The 25,297-nt window shown below is 37.5% G+C and overlaps 2 protein-coding genes across 2 annotated transcripts; one reads left to right on the forward strand and one right to left on the reverse strand.

Annotated features, from left to right (window-relative positions):
- The first annotated feature begins 20,704 nt into the window (after window positions 1–20,704).
- On the forward strand, window positions 20,705–23,556 carry nr2c2ap (nuclear receptor 2C2-associated protein). The gene is made up of 5 exons (XM_084416506.1): window positions 20,705–20,799; window positions 20,903–20,993; window positions 21,079–21,184; window positions 22,904–22,971; window positions 23,195–23,556. The coding sequence occupies exons 1-5, from the start codon at window positions 20,762–20,764 to the stop codon at window positions 23,315–23,317; spliced, it is 426 nt and encodes a 141-aa protein (XP_084272632.1). The 5' UTR covers window positions 20,705–20,761; the 3' UTR covers window positions 23,318–23,556.
- Window positions 23,518–25,174, reverse strand: rfxank (regulatory factor X-associated ankyrin-containing protein). The gene is made up of 8 exons (XM_084416505.1): window positions 24,869–25,174; window positions 24,646–24,757; window positions 24,501–24,566; window positions 24,318–24,418; window positions 24,123–24,248; window positions 23,946–24,012; window positions 23,791–23,871; window positions 23,518–23,701 (listed from the first exon to the last, which is right to left on the reverse strand). Exons 2-8 carry the CDS (start codon window positions 24,734–24,736, stop codon window positions 23,631–23,633), a joined length of 603 nt encoding a protein of 200 aa, XP_084272631.1. The 5' UTR covers window positions 24,737–24,757; window positions 24,869–25,174; the 3' UTR covers window positions 23,518–23,630.
- Between the last annotated feature and the right edge of the window lie 123 nt (window positions 25,175–25,297).

The following is a 25,297-nucleotide window of genomic DNA, read 5'->3' on the forward strand; positions in this document are numbered from 1 at the left end:
TTTATACATAGGGCTATGTAAACCTATATAATTTGTATTGTTGTTATAAGTTAATTTTAATCATTTCTATTGCCAACTTGGTTCCTTTGCACATTTTTAAGTGTATAATTATTGCATCAGCCAGATTATCTTTCCATTGTCCCTTATTTGACAAACGTCCACACGAATAGCCGTTCTTTGTATGCCGACCCATCTACCAATTCTTCTGTTTGCAGATGAATAAATCATTTCAGCGTCACGAGGTGCCTTTAGAAAAAGCTCTGAAAAACCTGACCTGCCCCCTGCTTTATGACAGAATAATGATGTCCCTCGAGATGCTGCAAATCTGTTCCTAGGGGCCACGCTGTGGTCCACTGACACACATTTCACCCGACCCACAAGAAGCCCGCTCACTTAACACTACCCCCAGTTCAGTCGTTCCTCACATTTATCACTGTCATTCGATTACAGATGTTACTGTGTAAACAAATCACAACCAACCACAAAGCCACTCAGTGTTCCTGTTGTGATGCTGCATCCCATAATGAACATAGCAGCTTTTCCTGCCCAGTCTATGGTGGAAAAAAAACACTCTTTTTTGCTTTAAAGCCCTCAAATGTTGGAGCTGATCATTAGCGTACATTAGGGACACAATAACCATTATACTTCATTGAAAAGAGATTATTTCTTATACAGAATGGTTGAATAAATGCCAATCATAAGCTAAATATAATCTTGGCAGCAGGGCTCTTTGAAGGGAATGGTGTGGATTTAAAACAGTAGGCTAATTGGCTTCATAATGGCTGTCCGTGACTTTATAGTAAACCAAAAATGAACAGGAGAAATAAGATTTCTCTGACTAACTACATGGGGAGAAGATACCCAGGTGACATAAACATAACAGATAGTCTCAAAAAAAAGAAAGAAAAAAAGCCCTATTGTTCCAGACTCCCTCAAAACGGTATTGTCAAGGGACGTTGGCTTAAGCGTAATACATACTGCCACACAAATCCATTATTTAAACAGCTGACAACTTGACGGTCAATGAACAAAGGACTCGCAGTGTCCGTCCAAAAAAACAACAGCACACACAATATGGACAATTTTCAATGGTTCACTATTTCTTTCTTACCGACAATTTCCTCATTTTCCTCTCCATCATTACCGCAAATCTGATTTCACCAAGCCGTAGCAAGAACATCTCTGAGGAAAATTGCACTTTGCTAGGTAGTGAACAAGATGTAACCAATCAAAAATAAGCACTTGGCGTTGCCTTTATCTGTGGAATTAGATGCATATAATAACTGCTACAAAGCAGAATATGATGGTTTACACAATGGTTTAAAATGTGCTCTGAATATTTACATTTATTCATTTTCGCGGTTGCTTTAATGCAATGTGACTTATATGGGCAGCGGAGTAGCGGACGGGCATCCATGGATGGGCCCGCATGTTGTGGGGCCCCGCGATAACCAAAAGTTACTTTGGGAAAAGTTACTTTTAAAAGAAATGGGTTACAATATTGCATTACACCCTAAAAAAGTAACTAATTGCGTAAAGTTACTTTTTATGAAAAGTAATGTTACATTACTTTTGCATTTCTTTTTCTCCCCTGGGCTGGGTTTGCTTGTTTGTTTTTTAATAACAAAACAAAAAAGAGTTGTGGCAAATGCAAAGGCGCTTTGACACCAAAAGTGCAAATACGATAGGAAGTGCAAATTCACGCCTGTACAATAGAGGGCGCATGGAGTTCCCCTCCATCCTTCCCACCACCACCAGGATGGCTCCCGTCCACTCGTCCGGGGGTAGGCTCCGCCCCTGCCTCTATCATCAGGCAGGACCTACCAGTTAACTTCCAGACCTGGACGAAGGACGGGGCCTACGCCGAAGAACTTTGAGACGGAACTTGTTGAGGGTTTATTTATTTATTTTGTCTGTAAAATCCTTTTACAAAATAAAATCCATTCATACGAGAATCCTCCCGAGTCTTTTAGGTAGAACTACAACAACCATCATGTTCACACAACGCCTCTCAACATGGAGACAGGAGCTGTCAGTCAATAAATAGGAAAACAAAGTAACTTCAGTTACTTATTTGAAAAAGTAACTTAGATATTTTGTTGTAAATTTATAAATTAAAGCGTTACTTTACTAGATACTTGAAACAATAATCTAATTACATAACTCGCGTTACTTGTAATGCGTTACCCCCAACACTGAACTATTTGATCTCTTATTTCAAATACGTGCTTTTTGAACTTACAATATCATCAAAACAAGGGTCTGAAACTCTAAAGCCTGGTTTATAATCGGGGGCCGTGGACCCCTGCGGGTCTAAGAATCTGCAGGGGGTCTGTGAACATATATAAAACATATGGACATTTCTTTGATAAATTGTTTTTAAATGTTATTTTGTCAACAGATTTTTTTTTACTTGAAAAGAACTAACTTGCATAATATTCCTGTTTCATCGGTCACCACATTAGTGGCATAAAAACTAGCATTAAACAAATCCAAGACAAATATGTACAATGTACAAATATATTTTGGGGTTCCCCACAGGGCAATAATATTGTTATAAAATTTAAATTAAATTAAATTAAAAATAAAGCATTTTTATACTATGTCTATAGGGCCCCTGAATTTAAAAAAGCCTTATTTACAAATTTGTGCGTGAATTCTTTCAGAGTTTAGAGTCTGAACTGTGGACGTTTCTGATTGATTGTAAATCCATTCATTTTCCCTTTAATCCATTTATCCACTGTCGACAGTGTCGGGAAACCGCAAATCTACAGTTCTACAGCTTTACCTTTCTCCACAGCCACTACCATTGTGGTTGGCGGGGGTTGACTTGACTCTGGCATGGGGCCAGGCCTACCGCACGGCTCTTTGACCCAGAAACCACTGACACAAGCACTTAACGGTGGTCGCCCATCTCATCTTGGTCACTTGCCATCGGCTCGAAGGGGGAGGATGGGGGAACAAAGCTTGGTAATGATGCCTGCCTGGTTAAAGACCTTTATGGGAGCCACGGAGAAGCCACGGAGCGTGGAGAAAAGAAGAGTGTCAGCACAAGATCCTAATGAGAATGAAATGAAGCTGCTTGGATGGGGGGCCCAGCTGATCCATAATTGATGAGGGTGAAATGCGGAGACTCGTCGAGTGTAAATGATAAACACACTACAGCGGTGAGAAATTACAGCTTGCCTTTGGCTTGCATTTTGGATGATTCAGCGTGCGAGATGTGCCTATTGGATTTTTAATTGCATACCTATATGGACCACTCGTAATTGCGCTCCTCTGTGCGGCACTAAAAGAAATCTACAGGCGAACATATTAAAAATTTCCCTCGACACATAAGCAGAGCATTATAAATGAAAGTATTCCCAATGTCAAGAGGCATAATGTCAAAAGACATACAACTTATTACCATTCTGCCTAATTAGCAATTACATAGACTCGAAAGCAGGTAAGTACATGTAATAATGTGCCAGTCATGCAAATCTAAAGCCATTATAGCTTTCATGAGGCATTGGACAATGATTGAAATAAATAAAACAGTAACAGTACACTGTAAAGTAAATAAAGCGTTTATTGTAGTACATTTTACAAGAAAACATTAGTACTGTCAAAACGATTAATTGCGATTAATCGCATCTAACATAAAAGTTTTTGGTTATATAACCTGTGTATATATATTATTATATTTATATATTGATATGGGTGTGTGTGTATACTATACAAACACACACACACACATATATATAATATCTATAAATAAAATAATATATATATACACACACACACATATTATATAGACAAAAACTTTTGTTAAATGCGATTAATCGAGTTGATAGCACTAATGTTTCTTTAATTGTTTGTGAAATTTACTAGCTTCTTAGTGAAAATTGTTTCAAAGTAATCTTTTAGTGAACCATTGAACAGTAGATTATAAGATTGTAATATTTTTTATTTATTTATTACTTTTAAGTATTTTAATTTAAATCCAATAAATTAAACATCAATCTATGGTGTACTTTTTACACTCTTTTTTTTTTTTTTTTTTTTTTGCATGAAATATCCCTTTAAATAAACACAACAAAGCTCAGTTTAAATGTAACGATTTGCATTGTGTCCAATATGTCAAGACAAATCCATAAATTGAGCTTAGATTTGGGTTGAGGAATAAAAAACTACGACAAAATGAATGAAATGTCATGTTTTAACTGTATTCTACCTCACCCGCCCGTCTGCTTCAGCATTTTACATTTATCAACTCTATTGCTGACAATCTTCATAAAAATAGATGCAAAAGCAGCAGCTTGTCATCCTCACTGTTGTTATAGTCAGTCTATAATAATCACTGTGTCAGTCTATAATTCAGGTAAGCACACGATCAAAATAAACAGCAGAAATATTGCTGGTTTGAAAACAACCTCAGGAAGTATATTTAACTGTCATCGCCACACAACTATCTGAGTGACAGTATCCCCCAGCACAAACATTAAAAACAAATAAACAACAGAAACAAAGGCGGCGTGATGTGCTCAGTGTTAACCTTGCCAAGACTTTAACCTTTATCAAAGCTGCGTTGTGTCACTGAAGATTTTATTTATGTTTTATTTATGTAGCCTATATATGGAATATGAATGGTGGCATTCGATTGATATTAATAAATAAGAAATCTTTAATACCTCCTGATAACCAATACGTTACCAACCACTTTTATGGTGGCATACTTTGTGGTTTTTGCAGCTTGCTTGACAGTTTAATGTTTTCGTTATATGGAAAAGAACAGCGTGGGCACACAAATAAACCGAATAAATAAAATCATAGACGACAACTTGAGGGGGAGTAAATGATGACATCTGTATTACTTTAAAGATCACAGATTAAAGATAAGCATTAAAGATAATTTGTTTATTACGTCCTGATCCAAAAATCAGTTTTACTTTATTTTCTATTTTCTTGGATCAGGACATAATAATCAACAATCAATTTTAATGCCGACACAATGCAGCACACTGAATGCAGAATACATCCAGGCCTCACAGCAGATGGAAAAGCCAAACCATGTGGGTGGATGTTGGGCTAAGAAATCGTAATTGGCAGATTTAACCCATCAGGCTTCATAAACTCTCTTCCTTACCTCCAGGCCGAGACAACGTTGGGATCAAAAGAGTGTCCTTGGGCTGAGTTGTGTTACACAGAGGGCAAAGCTTAATTCCACCAGATATAAACACACATGCACACTCTCACTGCAAGCAAACACACAATTACAAATAATAGAAATACAACATATACGCCTACAGCCACTTACGAACATAAATGCCCATCATAAACATCCTCTCTAGCTTCATTAGATTCTTCGGCATGAGGAGTGAAAGCAGGGATGTAGTAAATCATGTAAGATGCACTTTGTTAACAACATGTTCAGTGTTGCACAGACGAGCTCCCAATCCATACGGAGCTTTGCAGTCTAAAAAAGAACATGTCTGTTGCTATGCCTTCTTGATGGAGATGCAACCAGATGTACTATTACTACCTGCCTAAGGGAAACATTGCAAGACAGAAAGAGATTTCATTTAAAATTATCCCTTCTTGTGTCATACTTGTTAACGGAATGTTCCAGGTTTAATACAAGTCAAGCTCTAATGGAACAGATGCTGTTATAAGAATTAAGATTCATTCCTCAGTTTCTAACAAGTAAACAAAAGCCATGTTTGCTGTAATGCACTTACAATGGAAGTCTATAAAGCAAAGCATTGCACCAGGATAAGCGTTAAATACGCCGTTTAAAAACATTATCTTTACATCGGTACCATATTAGATGATATTCGAGATTATTTTTGAATTCATCAGAAGATACTGAATATTCAGCTGTCACACAGACACAGTATATTATAAATGCTCTGGTGCTTACATTCATTTTTAGCATTTTAAATGAATGATTTTAGTTTAATCACCTTATACAAAAATATCGGCTATTTATTAGTTATTGGCCATCAAATAAAATAATAAAATAAAATAATTATTGGCATCGGTACAGTCAGAATTTTAATATCAGCAACCTTGTTGCGTGTGATAAAATCACTTACTAACTGGTCTATGCAGTTATATGCGATTTTTCCGTGCAAAACTTCTGTGATGACCATTAAAAAACATTTTTTTTTTTTTTTTTTTTTTGCATAATACTCTGTTATCCATTACCTCTGATAACAGATCACTCTAAATTGTAATATGGACTCATGCAATTTCTGTAAAGCTGCTTTGAAATGATGTGTATTGTGAAAAGCGCTATACAAATAAATGTGAATTGAATTGGATTGAATAAAAATCACACTGATGTTAATTCATCCAGAACAGTAACCAATTATTTGCTTGTTTGGATGATTTGAAATTGTCTGCAGCGACCAACGGCAAGCCAAAGATGCTGTCGATAAAGCTTGGCTTGCTTTAACCCTTCTATACACCTTTAATCCAAGTAAACCAAACAGATACCTCAACGGCTGAACGGACTTTGGCAAATAAAAAGGGATCGCGGTAAGCAGCGAGAGGTTCAGATTCACATTGTTGCCAAGAGCGATACCTGAGCGAGTGAGGATTTCATGGTTTACAGTTTATCATCCAGTGAAAGCAATCCGACAACTGTCAGGCTGACATTTCACAAGCGCAGGGTTAAAAAAAGAGGGAAAAAAGCCCATTTTCACCGATTCACCCTATTATGTGAGAGGGAAAGCTAGGTGTTAATGGGAAACACACTGTGATTCTACGCGACTGTGTCCTTTTCAGACGCGGTAAGCAGCGTCTGTGAGAGCACTAGTGCCCATTAAGCCAGCAAGGCTAGAAACTGTGAAAGTCGGGGGGATGGCCATCGCAATTCAAGCTGCTTGTCTCAGAGGAAACACTTCTGTCAGTTATGCTTGGCCAAAGCACAACAGCCTGAAAAAAGCCCAAGTGCTTCAGTCTCCAAGAGCGAAGTCTTATAAAATACTCCTTTTGCGTAACCATCTCAACGCAACGCATTTGCACACCTCTGTGGCAACATGCTAAAAATTGTGTCACCCTACAACACCCTAGAATTATGTTTTTTTTGTGGCAAAAATATAAAAATCTAGTTTTCATTTGCTTTCTCAGACACACTCCTTGGATGATTTATTGGTGTGGTTGTTGTTTCTAAGTGCAACCCACAGAATTTTTCAAGCATTTTGCTGTTATTTTCATCTCACTAAAAAACACATTTCTAAGGTGCATAAAGGGCTACTGAACTTGTTTCCACTTCACACAATGTTCTTCAGTCTTAAAAGGGATAGTTAACCTAAATATAAAAGTTTATATTATGTATTTTACAAAACATATGACTTTATGGAATTGGTTTCTAGCAAATTCTCCAAGCTGCTCTTCTTCATAAAAGGAAAGTGAATGGTGACTGCGGCCGTCAAGCTAGATTTAGTAAATAACTTAAATTTCAGTCTGTTCGCCACACAAAACTATCGTACAGCTTCCGAATATAGTGTGAAAGTCATATGAACTTCTCTTTTTGGAGCCAGGTCAGAATCATTGTATGGAAGAGAGCAGCTCAGACATTCTTCAAAACTTCTCCACTGGCGTTCTATGGATGGAAGAATCTATGGATGGATCAGACAGGTCTAAAATGACATGAGGTTGTTGAGTAAATAATGACAGAACCCTTATGTTGGGCTGGACTATATCCCTAAAAGGTCAAGGTACAAAGCAAGAATAGACATAGAACAGCCTGGAATGCACCGATATGAAAATTTTGGGCGATACCGATAACCGATAATTCTTTATATTTGAAAGCCGATAACAGATATATTGGCTGATAAATCTAAATCCAAGTTTTAATCTAATTTTTGAGATCCTGATTACAAAAACAAGTCTCACCATTAAAATCCATGTTCCAACCATGCACACAATTAAAATGATGTTCTCTTATATGACAGACTTGTGTTGCACTTAACTGTATTTTCCTTTTTTTAAAGTGATTTCAATCATATTTCAAGCAATTCAAAACCATCCTGGCAAACAGAGCGCATCTGAAGTGTCTCAGCTGAAGGAAATAATCCAATTATTAATCGGCTTTAATATATTGGCCACATTTTTTTATTGGCCTGATAACGCTAACATTAAAAATGAATATATATTGGCCAATATCGATATGGTGGTCGATATATCGTGCATCCCTACAATATATACCTTCTGGAATTTGAAGGTTTCAGGATGGGGATATATCCCCATGAACTCGAGAGGTACTCCAGGGCTTTTGATACTATAACAATAAGATCTGTCACATCACATGCCCAAAACACCCCCAAACACAATTCTCTTTTCAAAGCTGTGACAGTACGATTGTTCCCTCTTTTTCCTCTTTCATTTTGACGGCTTTGTTAACCTGACCGCTCATCTGAATCACCCTTTCATCTACAAAGCAGTAAGCTAATTGGCATTGTCCCTGCACAACCCATTAGGACATTCCTAAAATCCACACAGAGAGTAAAAAATGAAATGTCTAAGCAATGACACAAACTTGTACGAAAAACAGAAAAAAAAAAACAGGCTGAAAGCCGAGGGTAATAGTCTTGTGATGTTAACTTTCTCTCTACTACTCAAACTCATTCGTTTAACACGTATCTTCATAAAATGTCCGTAAGTTCACTGTAAAAAATGTCTAACCTCCCCAAATCAACATTTTCTAGTCTGGTCACATCGACATTTTTCAATCGGCCCAAGTGAAATTCTGTAAATGTAATAGGGCTGCACGATAATGGTTAAAATTATAATCACGATTATTTTGCTCAAAATTATAATCGCGATAATTAATCACGATTATTCTCATTTGAGAAACTACAGAGAAAGAGAAGAGACAGTTAACGGTTTTGCACGAGTATTTGCGCAAAATCCGCGCAGATTTGGTTTACACGAATTTCCCCAGCAAAATCAGTAAACATAATAACATGCCAAATTGGCCAGTGATTTGACAGCGATGTTAATTTCAAACCATCAGCATCAGACTTCATTTAACCAACTACAACTTCCTCAGACAGCAAGTCAATACAAATGGCATGATTTAACGTTAGATGAGCGCTTTGTGATGCGTCTTCACATTAGATCTTCTAAGCGACACATTTCGGTTGAAAATGAGACAACGTACAGATCCAGATCGCTCAGCAAATTCGTACTGCAAAGAAAAATAGTCTACTTGTTGATACACACTGAAAACGGTCAGTGGCTGTCGTTTTCAACTGATTCACATCATGAAAACTGGTAAAAACTTAAACTTAAAAAAATAGAACAGCGAAACTCATTTAGAAACATATTTAGTCACACAACCGGCACAAGTGGCTTGTGAAGAAACAGACTGGCTGTGTAACAATTTCATGCAAACTGAATATCGCTGTGGAGATCTGTGCTTTTTCCGCAGTGTAAAGCGCGCGCGCAGGGTTGCCAGATTGCACCGAGTAAGTAAAACACGGGGCATAAAATGTAAGATAAAAGCTCTGTTTGGGTAATTTGGGAGATTTAAGATGTTCAGATCTGGCAACCACAAACATCAGTGCTAGTGGGGACTTGTTTAATGCAAGATAATGCAAAAGTCTAATAAAAAAGCGTTTTCAGGATAAAAAACGAGCGGGCAAATATCGCGACGATTTTTTAAAATTAATCGAGAGAGGCAGATATCGTTATCGCGATTAAAATACCATAAATCGTGCAGCCCTAAAATGTAATATTATAATTTACAGAATTTCACTTGGGCAAATTGAAAAATTTAGATGTGCCCAGTCACTAGAAATTTTTGAGTTGGGGAGGTTAGAATTTTTTTACAGTGTTTTGGAGATTGTTCATTGTTCTTATTCTTCTGAATAGAGTTTACAACTGATTGTGGGAGTATTTTGATTTAATGATCAACCCTCTTTTGAGAAAACAGAACGCACACGGCTTTGTACTATCCCCGGTCGATGTTTTAAACCAGATGAGGCTTTCTGACACAGATTTGCTATTCATGCTTATAGTCTGCTTACTCCTAATCAAAGGAGCCCTCTGTAAAAAAATAAGTTCCCATGGCCCGAGGGGAGATTTGTTTAGTCTTTAATGGCGTGAGAGAGACACGCTATGCATCTCGGTGGTTTGTATGGGGCCTAAATTGCGTCTCCGAAGGACAACTCATCATATCAAAGGCAACAGAATGAGTCTCAAGTTTTAATGAGTGTGCCGGTTAGAACTGTGTGCCTCGTGTCAAACTTATTTGTCCCTTTCCCTGAACAATAATGCTTTCAACCCTGATCCTCTATCATAGTAATGAGTCTATGGATCCTTGTGAGCATTCGCCTTGAGAATGAAAAGTTATCTGCAAAAGTGGAAGAATGTAAAAAATAAACACGATCCAAAATACTGGAGAGAGTTTCAAAGCGTTCATAACTATAAGTGGCGATGTGTATCGAAAGAAGAGAGACGCTACAGTGTGTGATGATCTTTCAGAAATGCAAACTGGAATCTGATAAGCCCGGAGAAGCTGTTTGCGACTTTCTGGATCACAGAACAGCTGTGGTTGCTTATAAAACCCATCAAAAGATTAAAGCTCACCTCACCTCACCTCTATCTTTAAAGGAACAGTTTACCCAGAAATGAAAATTCAGGTTACTCACTCTCATTTCGTCCCAAACCCGTATGACTTCCTTGATTTCAGGAAAATGTTTATACAGTTCCTGAGGAATTCCTGTCAATGTTCTGATGATCCTGAATGAGCACTGGAGCCTATTTTTTCAAACTTTCAAGGGCATGCACAGCTTCTTACCTTCGACAGTCAAGCATTCTTTTCACTGTAACAAAGTAGATTCACGAAGATCCCAACAAGATAACAATCAGGTGTAATACATGATGTCTGAGTGTGTGTCTGGCCACTCAAGATAAAGACACGAGTTTCAATACACTCAATGATGGGGGAAGGATTTAAAAGATATCAACCTCGATGGAATATTATGAGCTTTCCATTCTTTACAAAACAAGATAAGATGTATTTACCACACAACAAATGGTGCACTTCATTCTTATAACAAATCAACTTCTTTGTTGCCAGAATAGCTCTTGTATGTTCCTTCATTGGTGAGAAGAACGTTTTGTGACTTTGGGATCCTGGAGTTCTATTACACACCTGTCTGTTCACTTTAATCTGATCCACAAACAATAACTGCGTTCCCATTAAATGCCGCTGAGTCAGTTAGTTTGTCTGTCTCCAAATCCTGCTCCAAAAGTCGGGCTGCCGAGAAGTCGTAAGGATAGTGGTTATATACAGTATATAAGGGCAATCCAATTTCTCACCTTAATCCAGTTGCCATCAGATTTATGGGCCATGGATTGTCACGCCGTAATCCTATTAATATTCAGTCTGAATTATTTGACTTGAAAATATGTTTACAGTAACAAGGCCACAATTCTGTTTGATTTGGTATTGGGAAACGCTGCTTTTCATAATTTGATTTGTGTTTTTTGCAGGGGATTCTTTAAAGATGAGATTGGATTCCACACCTAGTACAACAAATCTTTCTCCAGAATGCTGAAACCTTCAAATTGATCTAAAATGTTAAGCAAACATTTCCAACTGCACTCAAAGTGTTTTCCCTTCAGTTTTAACATACGAGAAGCCCTCAGACAAGCTAATTATGTGTCAACATCAGGATTTATGTCAGTGCGTTATGTAAATTCGTCTGAAAAAACGATGTTTACATATCTGTATCTGAAGACTTGAAAGATGTTCAGCATGTTGCTAAGCTACCAAGAACGACTGAGACATTCTCCTGGTCTTTGGTTCAACAAAAGGGTTACCGTCTTAGTGCCAGTAAATTGCTCAGCGTGACTCAGAATGACTCTGAGAATAAGGAATAGACTTACAAATAATTTCCTCTTCTGTCATACAGAGTATTCCATCCAGTGACATTTCTAAACCACTGATTCCGATGACTCCCCACCAAAATGCCAGTGCTATGTTAAATGGCTGGGTTAACATGGTATCAGAGATCAGATTAATTAAACCATTTAACTTCAGATGCATATAATAGAGGAAAGAGCCATTCTATGGTTAAAGACACGATGTAATGGCAGCAGCAACAGATCTTGTCTTCCACATTGTGACGTAGGCTACATCCGAGTGAAACAGATTATCGAGAAAAAAAGTAGGCCGTGGTCTAGTTCAATACATTCAATTGATTGGATGGAGGCTGATCTGAATAGTTGAGTAGATTGTAAGAAAGGGGTGGAGATTATGCAGACGAAATGGAGAGGTCCGGCATTCGTCACCAGAGAGTAAACTGACATTTCACCAGAGATCAAGTTGACATTTTGATAAAAATGTATAAAATAAATAAATAAATAAAAATGAACAAGATCAATAACATGCATTTTAGGGATGCACAATATATTGGCCACCATATTGAGATTCGGCCGATATATGATCATTTTTAATGTTATATCGTGATCGGCCTGATTAGAAAACATGGCCGATATATTAAAGCCTATAAATAATGGATTATTTCCTTCAGCGGAGACACTTCAGATGCGCACTGTTCACCATGATGGTTTTGAATGGCTTGAAATATGATTGGAATCACTTCAAAAAAGAAAAAAGGTTTCATTTCCATTTCATGCCAACTTTAATTTATTTGTTGATTATAAGAGGGAAGACTGTGGAACAAAAAGTCATTATTTCAGCCAATGTTAAACCTAATGTAACAACAACAAAATATGGTTCCATTGGGGTCCCTCAAGATAGCCTTAAAGTACTGGTAAAAATCCTCTTCAAACGTGGTTATTTGCACACATGTAAACACGAGATATTGCATTGCAATGGACAGTGATATCACAGGGTTTCCACAAAGCAGTAGTTCTTAATCACTAGGGCTGACTCACTAGAAACACTTGCATTGTCTGGTTTCCCAAAGCCAAGCGAAATATATTCGCAGACCAGGTCCAAGTGTCTGGAAGGTTCATCATTCTCATTTGTGGAGTCTGCAATGAGAGCGTAGATGTATTATGTGGGGATGAGCTGAAGAAATTGGATATAAAGTGAAAGAGTTTGAATGGAGTTTGCATGGAAATTGGATCACTTATTAGGTGAAATTGGCGCCATTGAGAATCAAAATCAATTGGATTGGACAATATTGGAGCTTGAATTGAACTAGCAGCAACTGAATTGACCCAGTCATGATGAAGTCCTTTTTGGCAGCTGTTGGACTTCGAGACCACCACCTCTCTGAACCCCTACAAATATACACAGACTCAAAATGCTCCAGTGGCTCCCTATTAGAGGTGGACTCTTTGCATGGTACGATATTATCTGGTTCTCAACCAGTCCTCCACAAACATTTCATGTTGAGCCGCCCAGATGTTCACTGCTGTCGGTTGGTGTACGTCTCAGTTAATGAGATGGAATCATCCTAATTCAAGGTGTTATTCTGTGATAATGGCAGTAAAAGCAATTTGCAAGGTTAATCTAAAGTTCAAGTAAAAGGCATAAAGCCCGTGCGAAACTAGCAAGGATTCACACCTTTGTTTTTCACGGATGTAGGCGACTATGTGAGGCAGCTGTTTTCATTCAAGTCACTGGGAAAGAAAATGCACTGGGGAAACTAGTAATCGAATACAACTCACAGCCTGAAAAGCGCACAGAAGAACCTTCAAAAAGAACACATTGGTCAATTTGTTCATATAACAACATGACCTTGTGAAAATTTTGTGCGTTCGGCAAATGATTTGTCTTTTATGTGGAAAGGGTTTTTGACTAAAACAGCCTTGATGATGCTTTAAACAGCGCATTGAAATGGCACTCAGAGTAATTTAATTTGCACTCTAGATGTTTATTTTCCATTTGATCTGCAACAGATTACTTACTCTCATGCACAGACCAAGAGTTTAACGACAGGCAAATTGAATCACCATGCCAACAAATGACCTCTTATGTCCTTCTATGAATGCTAAAACAACTAAAGGCTTGAGGAATCTGTGGTATGGAAGGCATCTGTTCCAAAGCTCAGTGAGCTGTTCTGCTGTCTACATCCTAGGTAGGCAACTGTCTTCTAAGGGTACGTTTACGTGGCAATGATGTACTAAAAACGGAAAAGGTTTTCCTTTTTGTTAAACGCGCACAGGCGACAATGCTGTCAAAATGATCCCCATTCACACGGATCCACAAAAAAGGACTACAAATGCTGTATTATTCATGCCAGGCCAGTAGATGGCAATGTCACTTTGTAAAGAAACACCATGCGCCTATAGCTTGAACACGTAATACATATGCGCATAATGTCACCGTTTTTACAAATTTGCATTTTTGTAGTTTACGCTGAGACCATAACAGTATCATTTTCAAAAGTTTGCGTTTTCAGGCCCCCAAAACGCTGCTGTCCTGTAAATGAACAGCCAAAATGCATAAAAAGTTTTGAAAACGGTGTCATGTAAACGACCCCAAGCCAGGATTCTAACACAATTGGAAGCTGAAATGAAATGTCTTTGAAACAAATTTCACTCAGAAATTGCTAGTAAAATTCATAAATAATTACGAAGAAATGGCAAGTAACATTAAATTAAACGAGAAATTTTTAAATAGTATTGTCAAATATACTCCAATAATCTTTGTTTTATTTACAACTGTTAGCATGTTGCTGTTAAGCTGATGACACAATGCTGCGTTCACACCATATCTTGATTATCGTAATTACGAGATGACGAAACATGATGTTCTCAGAGCTGTTCACTTCTTGGACTCGGAAATCTGCGTTTCTATGGCAACATTATCAACATCTAAATGTGGTCAGGTGGTACAGCGTTCACATGATGCAAGGAGCTCTCTGAAAATTCTGAGTTTACAAGTTGTAATTACGAGTCCTACGGGGACGTAAACACTTTTAACAAGTCGGAATCTCATAATTATGATAATTCCGACATGGTGTGAATGCACCTCAAAACTCTGAAAAATGCATAGCAGATGATTATCAGTTGATGGTCTATTTTTTTAATAGGATTTAGCCATTTTTATCACTAGTTTTCAATACTAAATTAAATAAATTATAAATAATTTTTTTTTATTTTGTCTTTGCATCAGGAAGAGCATGGTGATGATGTCTTATGCCTGCTACAGAGTGCGATTTTGGCAATCCTATAAAATAATTACTGTGATACAATTGCTCCAGAGCAAACAGATGTGTCTTCTATTTGGAGTCATTTTCAGCTTATTAAGGCACAGAGTGCCTTATGGGACATCAAATGGCATTCGGAATAATTGATTGGCTGTGAATATCGAATCACACTGTACGACATGGATCTAATAAACTTGGGTACAACATGTAAGCAGACTGTACTACTGCCACAACGTAAGTTATTATTATTATTTTATAATGTTTCCAGGGGTGCCCTTATAATGTTAGTATGTTTTTTAGATCAAAAATTGTTATAATTTAGAAATAAAAGGCATATTTCCTAGCCTGATTTCATTCCCTGGTTTGAACACTCTGTTTGAAGGGGCGTGTCTGCTGTGAGACTTCAGTGTAAACGCCCTCTGCTGTGATTGGCTGACATGCTTGCATATGAAATGTCTGGCATTACATGTGGAACTATCTGGAAAACTTTTACTATTACAGCTATTATACGTTTTTACTATTACAGCTATCTCGATTAACGAATCATGAGAAGTTTTTTAAGTATTTAGATCTATTACCATCACATAAAAGGTTGCAGTGATGAGCACTGAGCAGATGACAGTCTGTTGATCGTGTGAAAGATCTTATCATTGCAACGCAGTTTCTGCACTATCACTAATGATTTCACCAATGCAAACATGAGGCATATAAATACAGTAAGAGCTTCGTTGTGCAGTGTAACAGCGTCATTGATTTCATAACGAGTTTTGGCAAGTGTCCAGATAAACTCGCGCTGTGTGATTGATAGCTTGGGCGATTGGAAAGGGATTGTTCTTTGATCGCTTTCTGTATATTAATCACAGTTTAAGTAAGATTATTTTCATCCTACTAAGAGAAACGAACGATGTGAAGAGTGATCGCTACTTCCATATTAAATCACTACTTACCGCTTGCTGGAATATAGTTGAAATAGTCCCCTTCGTCAGTATGAAACGCTGAGAGAAGTCTGCTTGATATTATTCCAGGTTAGAAAAACAGTCCGTGGTGAAATGGACAGAGCAAACTAACAACTTCGAATTAAACTTTTGCGGTATCCGATTATAGATAAACATCAACCACGTCTGTTGACATTTCGCCATCAATACGCCTGTGTTCCTGTGGGCGGAGGTTACGGTTCTAGTGACATCACTAAAGCAGGATGTAGAGGGGTGTAGTCCAATCCAGCCGTTTTTTGTAGTCAACTTCTGTTAAATAAAATATCTCGCTTGGCATTGAACTTTGAGCTTTATAATTTTACAGATATTATTTATACTCTAATAACAACATTACACACTAACTAAAGTTTGAAACATGGGATCACATAGAACGGGACCTTTAGGATAAAACATCATCAGAGTAGGTTGCAGACACAAAGACACTGTGAGATGATCCTCCTAAAGTTCAGAAACTGTCAGTATCTTTGGTCGCAAGACTGTGACAACGGCCGTCCTTGAATCTCTCTCACTGTACCACGTTGGAACACCGTTTAGGAGCAACGACCACAGAAATAGCCACGATTGGTCTATCTTCCATCTGGGACAGGGCATTAAAATGCTGTCTAGATAGACAGCTCACTATGTTTTGTAACAGCTCAAACCACAGCGGTAACCTGGCACTAGTCCCAAATGGAGAAGTGTAAAATGTTCAATATTGCAGGTTCTTCTTCTTCAAGCCCTTAGGCGATTTAGGTCTAGCACCAGTGGAGTATTTAAACCAAAAAGGGCACACTTCACAAACCCTGCTGATGCAGGCCGTTTTTGCAGTAGAACCAATAGCCAAGGGGATTTACTGCTCTGTTCACAATGTACCATGACAAAGTGCAATGGCTTGACAATAGGACAGTGTTGCTGAGGTCTGTCATTTGCCAAAAGGTGATAGTAAGCCCTGCAGTTATTCCACAGAGATGAAGCTGACATTGCTTCAGTTGTAATCTATTGCACATGTGAGATAACTTAAGTATTTTTCTCAGGATCAAAATCAGAGAAACAGGAGACTTCAAGAAATATTATGGGTTCATGATTTGAGGCATAATCCTGAATCAATTCATTTCAACTTAAATTAATTCATTTCTTAAAAGAAACGCAAAAAATTGAGTTACAGTGCGGCACTTACAATGAAAGTGACCGTGGCAATCCGTTATAATTAAAATACTCAGCGTTTCAGTACAGCCACAAGACACAAACAGTATATGAGTGATTTGGGAAGGGGGGAAAAACACTTGTGTAAAGTTATAGTCAATTTTACAACTTTGTAGCCGTTAAAACACCATAAACCCTGAAACAACTGTACAAATGATGATTCGAACCACTTTACGGCTCAAATAATACACATTTTAACAGATGCAAGTGCCTGTTTAAAAAGTACAAGCTTCATATTTCTTCTTTTGAATGCTAAAAAACCTTGATTTTTGCTTTTTATAAGGAAAACTAGGGACAAATTGTAATAATTTTGTTTGTGGTAATCAACATTTTGCTGCAAATGCTGTTAATTGGCAGAATCTTCTTTTTAAAATCCCTCCAATTAATCTCAATGCTTGTGTTACCAAGATCTGGCTTGAGATTTTTCTTTCCAATGGGAAGAAAACAGCTTTCACCATTTGAATTATTGCAAATATGCGCCTAGGCAAATACCTAAAGTTGACAAGCACATTTCAAAGCTGATTTCCCTATAACATCACCATTACAAAGACTAAACCATCCATTAGCAACTGAAAGCTTTCTATTTAACAAACAGTGATTAGAGCACATACTGAATATTTCCTTGTCATCAATCTTCTTTTCTGCGTCCATCCATCTTTCTTCTAATTTAGTGCTGGCAGTAGCACACATGTTCACCGTGAATAATGACTGCCAGCCTCTCTAAGACAATGTACTGGAAAAGAGACAATAATCAAAATCTTTTGCTTGCAGTTGTAAGAGAATAAAGCACGAGCTACTGCACTTTCTAACGGAAGCGGCCGAGCATATTGCGCAAATGCTTCGCTCCTAAAGGGTTTAATTATGAGTCGAGCTAATATTGAAGCAGAAAATTCTGGTGCCGGGGACAAGTACACGAGACTTGCCAAAAACCATGGAACGGCTCAGACATATCGCTAATTGCACCAGAGCAAACAGATGTGTCTTCTATTTGGAGCCATTTTCAGCTTATTAAAGCACAGAGTGCCTTATGGGACATCAAATGGCATTCGGAATAATTGATTGGCTGTGAATACGGCATGCAAAAAGAAAATCCCATCCACATATCATTCTTTGAGTGGTGATTTTCAACTCAGAACCATGATTGAAAATCAACAGCAGCAATATAACAGATTTTATGGCTTCTTCGTGCTTAACATATTGCACAAATTGAATTTCACTGTAAAATGGCTGTAATTTAATGCAATATTACCAAACAGAACTAAGCCCCGCCTTAAATGTTTTACTGACCAATCCAGTGCTTGAAACCCCAAATCATTTTTTGGTTTCTGTTGATTTTCAATGAAGTGCCTTTTACAAGCCCAATTTCAAATGTTTTATTGAAGCACACCTTCAATAAAACATTTGAAATTGGGCTTGTAAAAGGCAATCTACTAAACGCAATAACAAATTATCTATACTTTTAAATACGAAGTGTCTTGTTTTGTTTATTTTATGGAGAACTTGGTTAATCAGACCAATCAGAGACTTTTAACTACAACTCTTCCTTTTTATCATACAAATGTGTCATTAAATGTCTACAAATTTATACATTTGATTCTGAGATCAGGTAAAAACCATACAGACACAGGTTTATGGGTTCAATTTTCAAACCACTGAAATTTCGACAAATTTCAAAACAGTTATGATGTAACGAAGCCTCGTTTACTGAAATACCTTGACTTGATGCGTGCTCCAAACAAAAGCTTCACAAAGGGTGTTTCGTAAGCGTCCATCACTAATGACCTGTACACACACACACACACACACACACACACACACAAAAACACTTAGCTACGCTGCTACCTCAAGACAAGATTTTAAAAAATCCCATTAGAAAGAATTAGAGTTCCTTGTGTGCTCATAAAGTAGTAAAAATTGAATGGATATTACTCGTACGTGAGCTGGAATGAAGTGTGACATTGCAAGCATTTCATTTGCCATTTTGTCTTGAAGGAAATTGTTAAATGAAGCAGTAGCATGATTCAACACTGCAGAGACTGCAAATCAGAATCAAGGCAGTTGACTGAAAAGAGAGACGCTAAACATGAACGCGATTACAAGTGACGACTTTAAGTTAAAAAGAACAGTTCCTAACATTTATACAATGCATTTACTACACTGTATACCCTAATAAGTTAGCAGAACTCAAAAATATTTAATAATACAATAATTTGACTGTACTGTGATCTCTTACTCTGGCCTCTACGCTGACCAATCAGAAGTCTACTTTGACCTGAATTAAATTAAATTGTTATCATTAATTTTCCTTGAAACAAATGTAGGATATTAATTTGGAAATGAGGGCCGAAGCACAGATTCATTTACAGGGGGTGGGGGAGGTAATTTCTGTAAAATTCAACTTAAAATGGTCTAAACACACAGATTGTCCATTAACATAAACTGGAAAAGAGAAAAAGCTTGTCTATAACATGGCGCATGGCAACAGTTGCTAAGTCAGGATTGGTCAGTAACTAAGGCGGAGCTTAGCAAAGGGTCATTTAGGTATCATAATACCAGCCATTTTACAGATATTGTATAACATAGGCCTACTGTATAGCAACGAGTATTGTCAAAGAATTCCAGAGTTCAGTTGTTCCTTGTATTAAGTGCAGTTAGAAGTGTGGTTTTGTTCAAAATCAGGCTGAAAATGTATTGTGATCTTGAGGTTTTAAAGTGTCCGCCCTCTCATCTGTTTAATCGGCCCATCGATTGTAAACCTTAACACCAATAAAACAAACTGAAGCTGGAAAGTTTATTTATAATCTTGTCAATCCCTCTCTTTCTCTGATCTTGCTTCTCTGTACAGCATTTATTCCAAAAATAGCCTAACACAGTTTTAGATTAAAGCTGTAACTGATGCAAATAAGACAAGAGAGAAGATTGTGACATCAAATGTGATGCTGTCAAGTCACACTCAAAAATACACAGGACGTGCGTCGCCTCAAACAAATATTAATGAACAAATCTAAAATTATCTTTCCACTCCAGTGTATGTGGTTCTAATGTGGTTTTGCTTCAGGTTCCAGATTTGACAGACAATCAAAAACTGTCCTTAAAGATTAAAAACTGATATTACCATGAGCTGCATAAACTCATATTATCCATTAGGCTACCTTGCTTTGCTCATCATTTCCAAGCCAACCTGTCTATGTTGGAATCTGCCTAATTGGCTGCTTCTGGCTTAACAAATGATTCTGCACAAAAAATAATATCGAGTTTGGTAAGATGCACAGTATTTACATCCAGTTCTGGCCTGTTCAAGCGGAGTTGAGGCCAAAAATATGACTCTCCGTGGCTATCAATTTGAGGAGCGACACTGACATCTAACGGCAGAGAAGTGAATTACACACTGCCCTCACTGTCGTGAAAATGCGCATGTCTGTCTTTTCTTTTGCCCACAGTTGAAAGGTCGATTTGAAGATGGCAGAGTCATTGATTTGTAACAACACACAAAGCAGGTAAAAACGTGGGTGTTTCATATTAACTCGGTCTGTGTATTTTTTGTAAAACACATACGCATAACGCAGTAGGAACAATGTAATTGAGGTTTCTGTCACACAGGGTGAGTTCTGTGCTAAACAGAGATGTCAAACAGTTCGGAAAGAAGTTCATGTTTGATTCCAATGAGGAGACGTGCTGGAATTCTGACCAGGTGATCTTGCCGAGATGATGCGACGTTTCGTGTTGCTTAACAGTTGTGGCTGTCTCATCCTTTTAACCCGTTTTTCTTTCAAAAGGGTGAATCTCAGTGGGTTGCCTTCGAGTTTCCACAGCCTGTGAAAGTATCAGAGCTCATACTGCAGTTCCAAGGAGGGTTTTCAGGAAAATCTTGTAAATTAAAAGGTCAGTCAACACAAACAACAGCTTTTAGTGGTAACACTACCATGAGCTCTGAGGTTAAGCTCATACTATAGGCTATGCAGTTAGCACACGTCTATTTGATGTGATGTTTACATCTGGGAGACGTATTTTTAAGAATGTTTGCTCATCTGCAATACGTCTATAGGACGTTTCCTGTCAGATGTCAAAAATACGTTTAGAGGATGTCTTTAAGATGTAATGATTTAGAATGTATGGTAAACTGACATCTTCTAAACGTCTATTTGACATCTGACAGGAAACGTCCTATAGACGTATTGCAGATGAGCAAACACTCTTAAAAATACGTCTTCCAGATGTCAGACTGATCTCATGAAATGGCGTATGTATGACACGCCTATTCGTATTTCCATTTTTGGCGTGCTATCAACACGCATAATCGCTTTTCAGCGTGTTTATCAACGCCGTTGACTTAACGTTACATTACTCTCTATATAAACATATGACTTACACCAACCCCGTCCCTAAACCTACCCGTCACTGGGGTTAATACCATTTATGAGTCTTCCCCTACCATTCTAGTAAAAAAAATATCGCTCCCCAGATGTAGATTTACATTTTGCTTCGTTTCACTCGGACATTTAACGGCGTAGACATACACGCGGAATCACTCGGACATTTAACGGCGTAGACATACACGCGGAAGATGACGGCGTGGACATACACGCGGATAGCTCAAAATGCGTATAGATAACACGCCACTTGACTTGAAAGTGGCGTGTATGTTTACGCAAAGTCATGATGTCATGTTGCAGATGTAAACATCACATCAAATAGACATGTGCTATCTGGTAATCACAGCTGTGATTGACGTTGTTTTGAAGAATAGTGTTTATAACTACCGAAGTCCAATAGAGCTTTGCAAATATTTTTTTATGACCTTATTTTGTATTTTATATGCTATTTTTGTTTTATTTTGTATGATCGAAAATGTAATACATGTTATTGAAACGGAAAGATCGTCTTTTCTTCCCTATTGTGACGTATATCCGAGTAAATTGGCTTCTCGGACAAGAAAAAATGTGTCCTTGGTCTGTCACTGTCTTGGATTTTATATGGTTCTGTGTTGAGCCTTGCATGTCAGTTTTTCGTTGAAAATGTACTGTTTGTGTCATTTTGTCGTAATCATATTTTGCAATTAATAATAATAAATAAATGAAAAAACAAGAGAAAATTTAGCGAAAAAATTGATTGGATCGTTTTTGTTTGTGATGTGGGTGACCGGTTGATTCGTTAAAAAATGCTGTTTCAGTCTAGTAACAAGTGATAGCCTTAATGTGTGAGTCATTGAATCATTCATTCAACTGATTCCTTGATAAACTTTGCTACATTCACATGGAAAAAACATTACTTTATACCATACAGTACGTGACTTTGAAATGTAAGATATATATATATATATATATATATATATATATATCTTACATTTCAAAAAGTCACGTACTGTATTTTGTTGGTAATTGTTCTTAAATATTCTCACCCTGAATGTGCAAGATTATGGAAGCAAAATGTGTCACAGTACTGAAGTTTTTGTTAAACGCCTACAAAGAAACCACTTGCAACATCACTTAAAAAGTGTCACTGTTGTGCTCTATTGCGAGTATACTTAAGATTAAGTCACACAAATAGGCCTAATACAGTTGTTTATGAGTAAGAACCATTAAAATACTTTCTCTTCTACAGGTTCTGCCAAAGAAGAGGACCTCCAACATATTTTAGACTTCTATCCAGAGGACAACAACTGTCTACAAATATCCTTCCATGTGGTGCAATATTATTCTTCAGCACCTTCCACTTATAAATGCATTTAATCACCATATTCTCTCAGATTGACTATCATTTAAACTCCACCAGAATTAGTGGACATTTCCGGTGCCTTCTACCTTTTGTTTTCTCTCCATTCCGGGCCAATGGCCAAATTGCCCGTTTCTTCATTTTATCCCAAGCTTATCAGATCCTTGATTCTTCACCCACAGTTTTCCCATTCAAGATGCCCCTTTATTGCAGAGGCTGAAAATAGTGTTTGAAAACAGTGCTGACTTTTTTGGAAGAATAATTGTTTACACATTGGATATCCTGGGGGAAAAGGTTTTGTAATGTTTTGAGAAAAGGACAAGAGGAAGTATGAAGAGGCGGGAATGCCAACCAGCTTTCCTCCCCCCTTGTTTTCACCTCTGGATGTGGAGTTTATTCCCACCTACTCACAGGGAAAGCATCAACTGATGTTACTTTTGATCACATCTCATTTCTACAGATTATTCACGTGCCTTTTGAGGTCAACACACACGAACTGCATGTTTGTAAAAGTGTTTTTTTATTAAAAAAGTAGAAAAACAGATTGTTCTTTATTTCATGTCAAAATAAAGCTATGCAGGATTATTGTTAAGTCTTCAAAGAGCAGTCCTTTGCTTCATGTGTTCTCCGACACTGAAACCGGTCCCCGAAACAGCTTCAAAATGTGATCTTCAAGAAATTTTTGCACTGCAAATGAGTTGGTAGATTAGTCAGTTATTAATTAATAAAATAAGATGGGTTATTTGCATAACAGTATACTGTAAGGAATTACTTGCCTTTTTTATGGCCCAATGCAACAGCAAGGGCAACAGGACTGTATCCAGAGTCTGCCTCGAACGTGATATCTGCCCCACATCCTAAACACAAACTTACTTCAGTTAGTCATCACAAATAATAAAACAAAATGAGTGAATATTTTGAAAAGACTTACTTAGGAGAGCTTCAACACATTTTATGTGATTACCACGAACTGCATAGAGAAGAGGGGTCCCACCATTCTGTGTTTGAAATTGAAAGCATGATTATGAGGTGTACATTTTCTACAGTAATTAATGTTTGTAAAATGTAAAAAAAAAAAAAAAAAAAAACATAATTAAATTGCTCATACCCAGTCATAGGAATCAATCTCAATGTCATGTTGTAGGAGAATATTAACAATATCTGCAAATCCTCCTGCGCTGGCCAAAGACAGGGCACTTTCTCGTTCCCGAGCTAGTGTTCTCGGATCTGCTCCCTAATGTAATATAATATCATATATTGTCTAGTCTCAGTGGCAAAAAAAAAAAAAAAGTGTCTTTCTCACCTTCTGAAGGAGGAACTCTACCACCATTATCTCTCCAAATGCAGCAGCCCACATTAGTGGTGTGAAACCTCGCTCATCTTGACGGTTAAGCAGAGAGCTGTCTGCAAGATTACCCATGATACATATGTTGTTCATTTATTTCAGCAAGCATTGGATACCTATATGTTGTTTATTTATGGGTACCTTTGGATAAATGTATCTCCAGTTGTGAAATCTCTCCATGGGCTGCCAGCTGATGAATTGAGAGGTCTACAAGGCATAATTAAAACTCACAATTATGTTCAAAAAGGCTGCGTTTCGTGCATTTGGAAGGAGGTGAAAGACTCACTATCTAAAGTGGCCGGTCGGACTGTGACCTCATTCCCACGCTGTTTATTCGTCAGAGTGGTCGAGTGGTTCTCGTCAAGTCTGTTTTCCATAATCACTGATCATTACACCTGCTTTAAATGTACGCAATTTAGAAAATAAGCAATGTTAGCACAAATTACTATGTAGCCTATATTTTTTAATACTAATATGAAATAATAAAATGTGTCTTAGGAGTATCTTACCTTCGATTCGTTACACTTTATGAGCAAATAATTTGATCTTAAACTTCACAGGCTTGTAAGATCACATATGCTGCTTTTGTTTCCTGATTCGTTTGCAAAAGTGAAACTGAAATAGGAGACTTAATGTGCATTGAGCTCAACACAAACCGCACACTAATGAATCAACATCGTATGAAGTACTTTTCTCATCATATATGTTGTACTTTTTGGCTGCAAACTTAATCGCATCCTTCTAAACAATTAGAGCTGGAAGTGGTTTTCGTGAACGAATCTTTAAGGAATCGTTCTAGTTCACTTTCATTCACTGACTCTTTTAAGCGCGTGACTTGCTTGCTTTCCTGCCTTCAAAGACTGACTACAGCTGGAGCCAATAGCATTCGAGTGCGGGCTGGGGAAAAGCATTTCATTGGTTGGATCAATGGAATCAAT

Source organism: Rutilus rutilus (assembly GCF_951802725.1).
Source record: "Rutilus rutilus genome assembly, chromosome: 8".
NCBI classification, from domain to species: domain Eukaryota; kingdom Metazoa; phylum Chordata; class Actinopteri; order Cypriniformes; family Leuciscidae; genus Rutilus; species Rutilus rutilus.

Excerpts from the sequence above, each read along its gene's own strand:
- nr2c2ap (XM_084416506.1), top strand. The coding sequence starts at position 20,762 with ATGGCAGAGTCATTGATTTGTAACAACACACAAAGCAG. Across the intron at positions 21,185-22,903 it reads AAAATCTTGTAAATTAAAAG|GTTCTGCCAAAGAAGAGGAC; the intron begins GTCAGTCAACAC and ends TCTCTTCTACAG. Across the intron at positions 22,972-23,194 it reads AGGACAACAACTGTCTACAA|AGTTTTCCCATTCAAGATGC; the intron begins ATATCCTTCCAT and ends TTCTTCACCCAC.
- rfxank (XM_084416505.1), bottom strand. The coding sequence starts at position 24,736 with ATGGAAAACAGACTTGACGAGAACCACTCGACCACTCTGACGAATAAA. Across the intron at positions 24,419-24,500 it reads GGAGATACATTTATCCAAAG|ACAGCTCTCTGCTTAACCGT; the intron begins GTACCCATAAAT and ends GTAATCTTGCAG. Across the intron at positions 24,249-24,317 it reads TAGAGTTCCTCCTTCAGAAG|GGAGCAGATCCGAGAACACT; the intron begins GTGAGAAAGACA and ends ATATTACATTAG.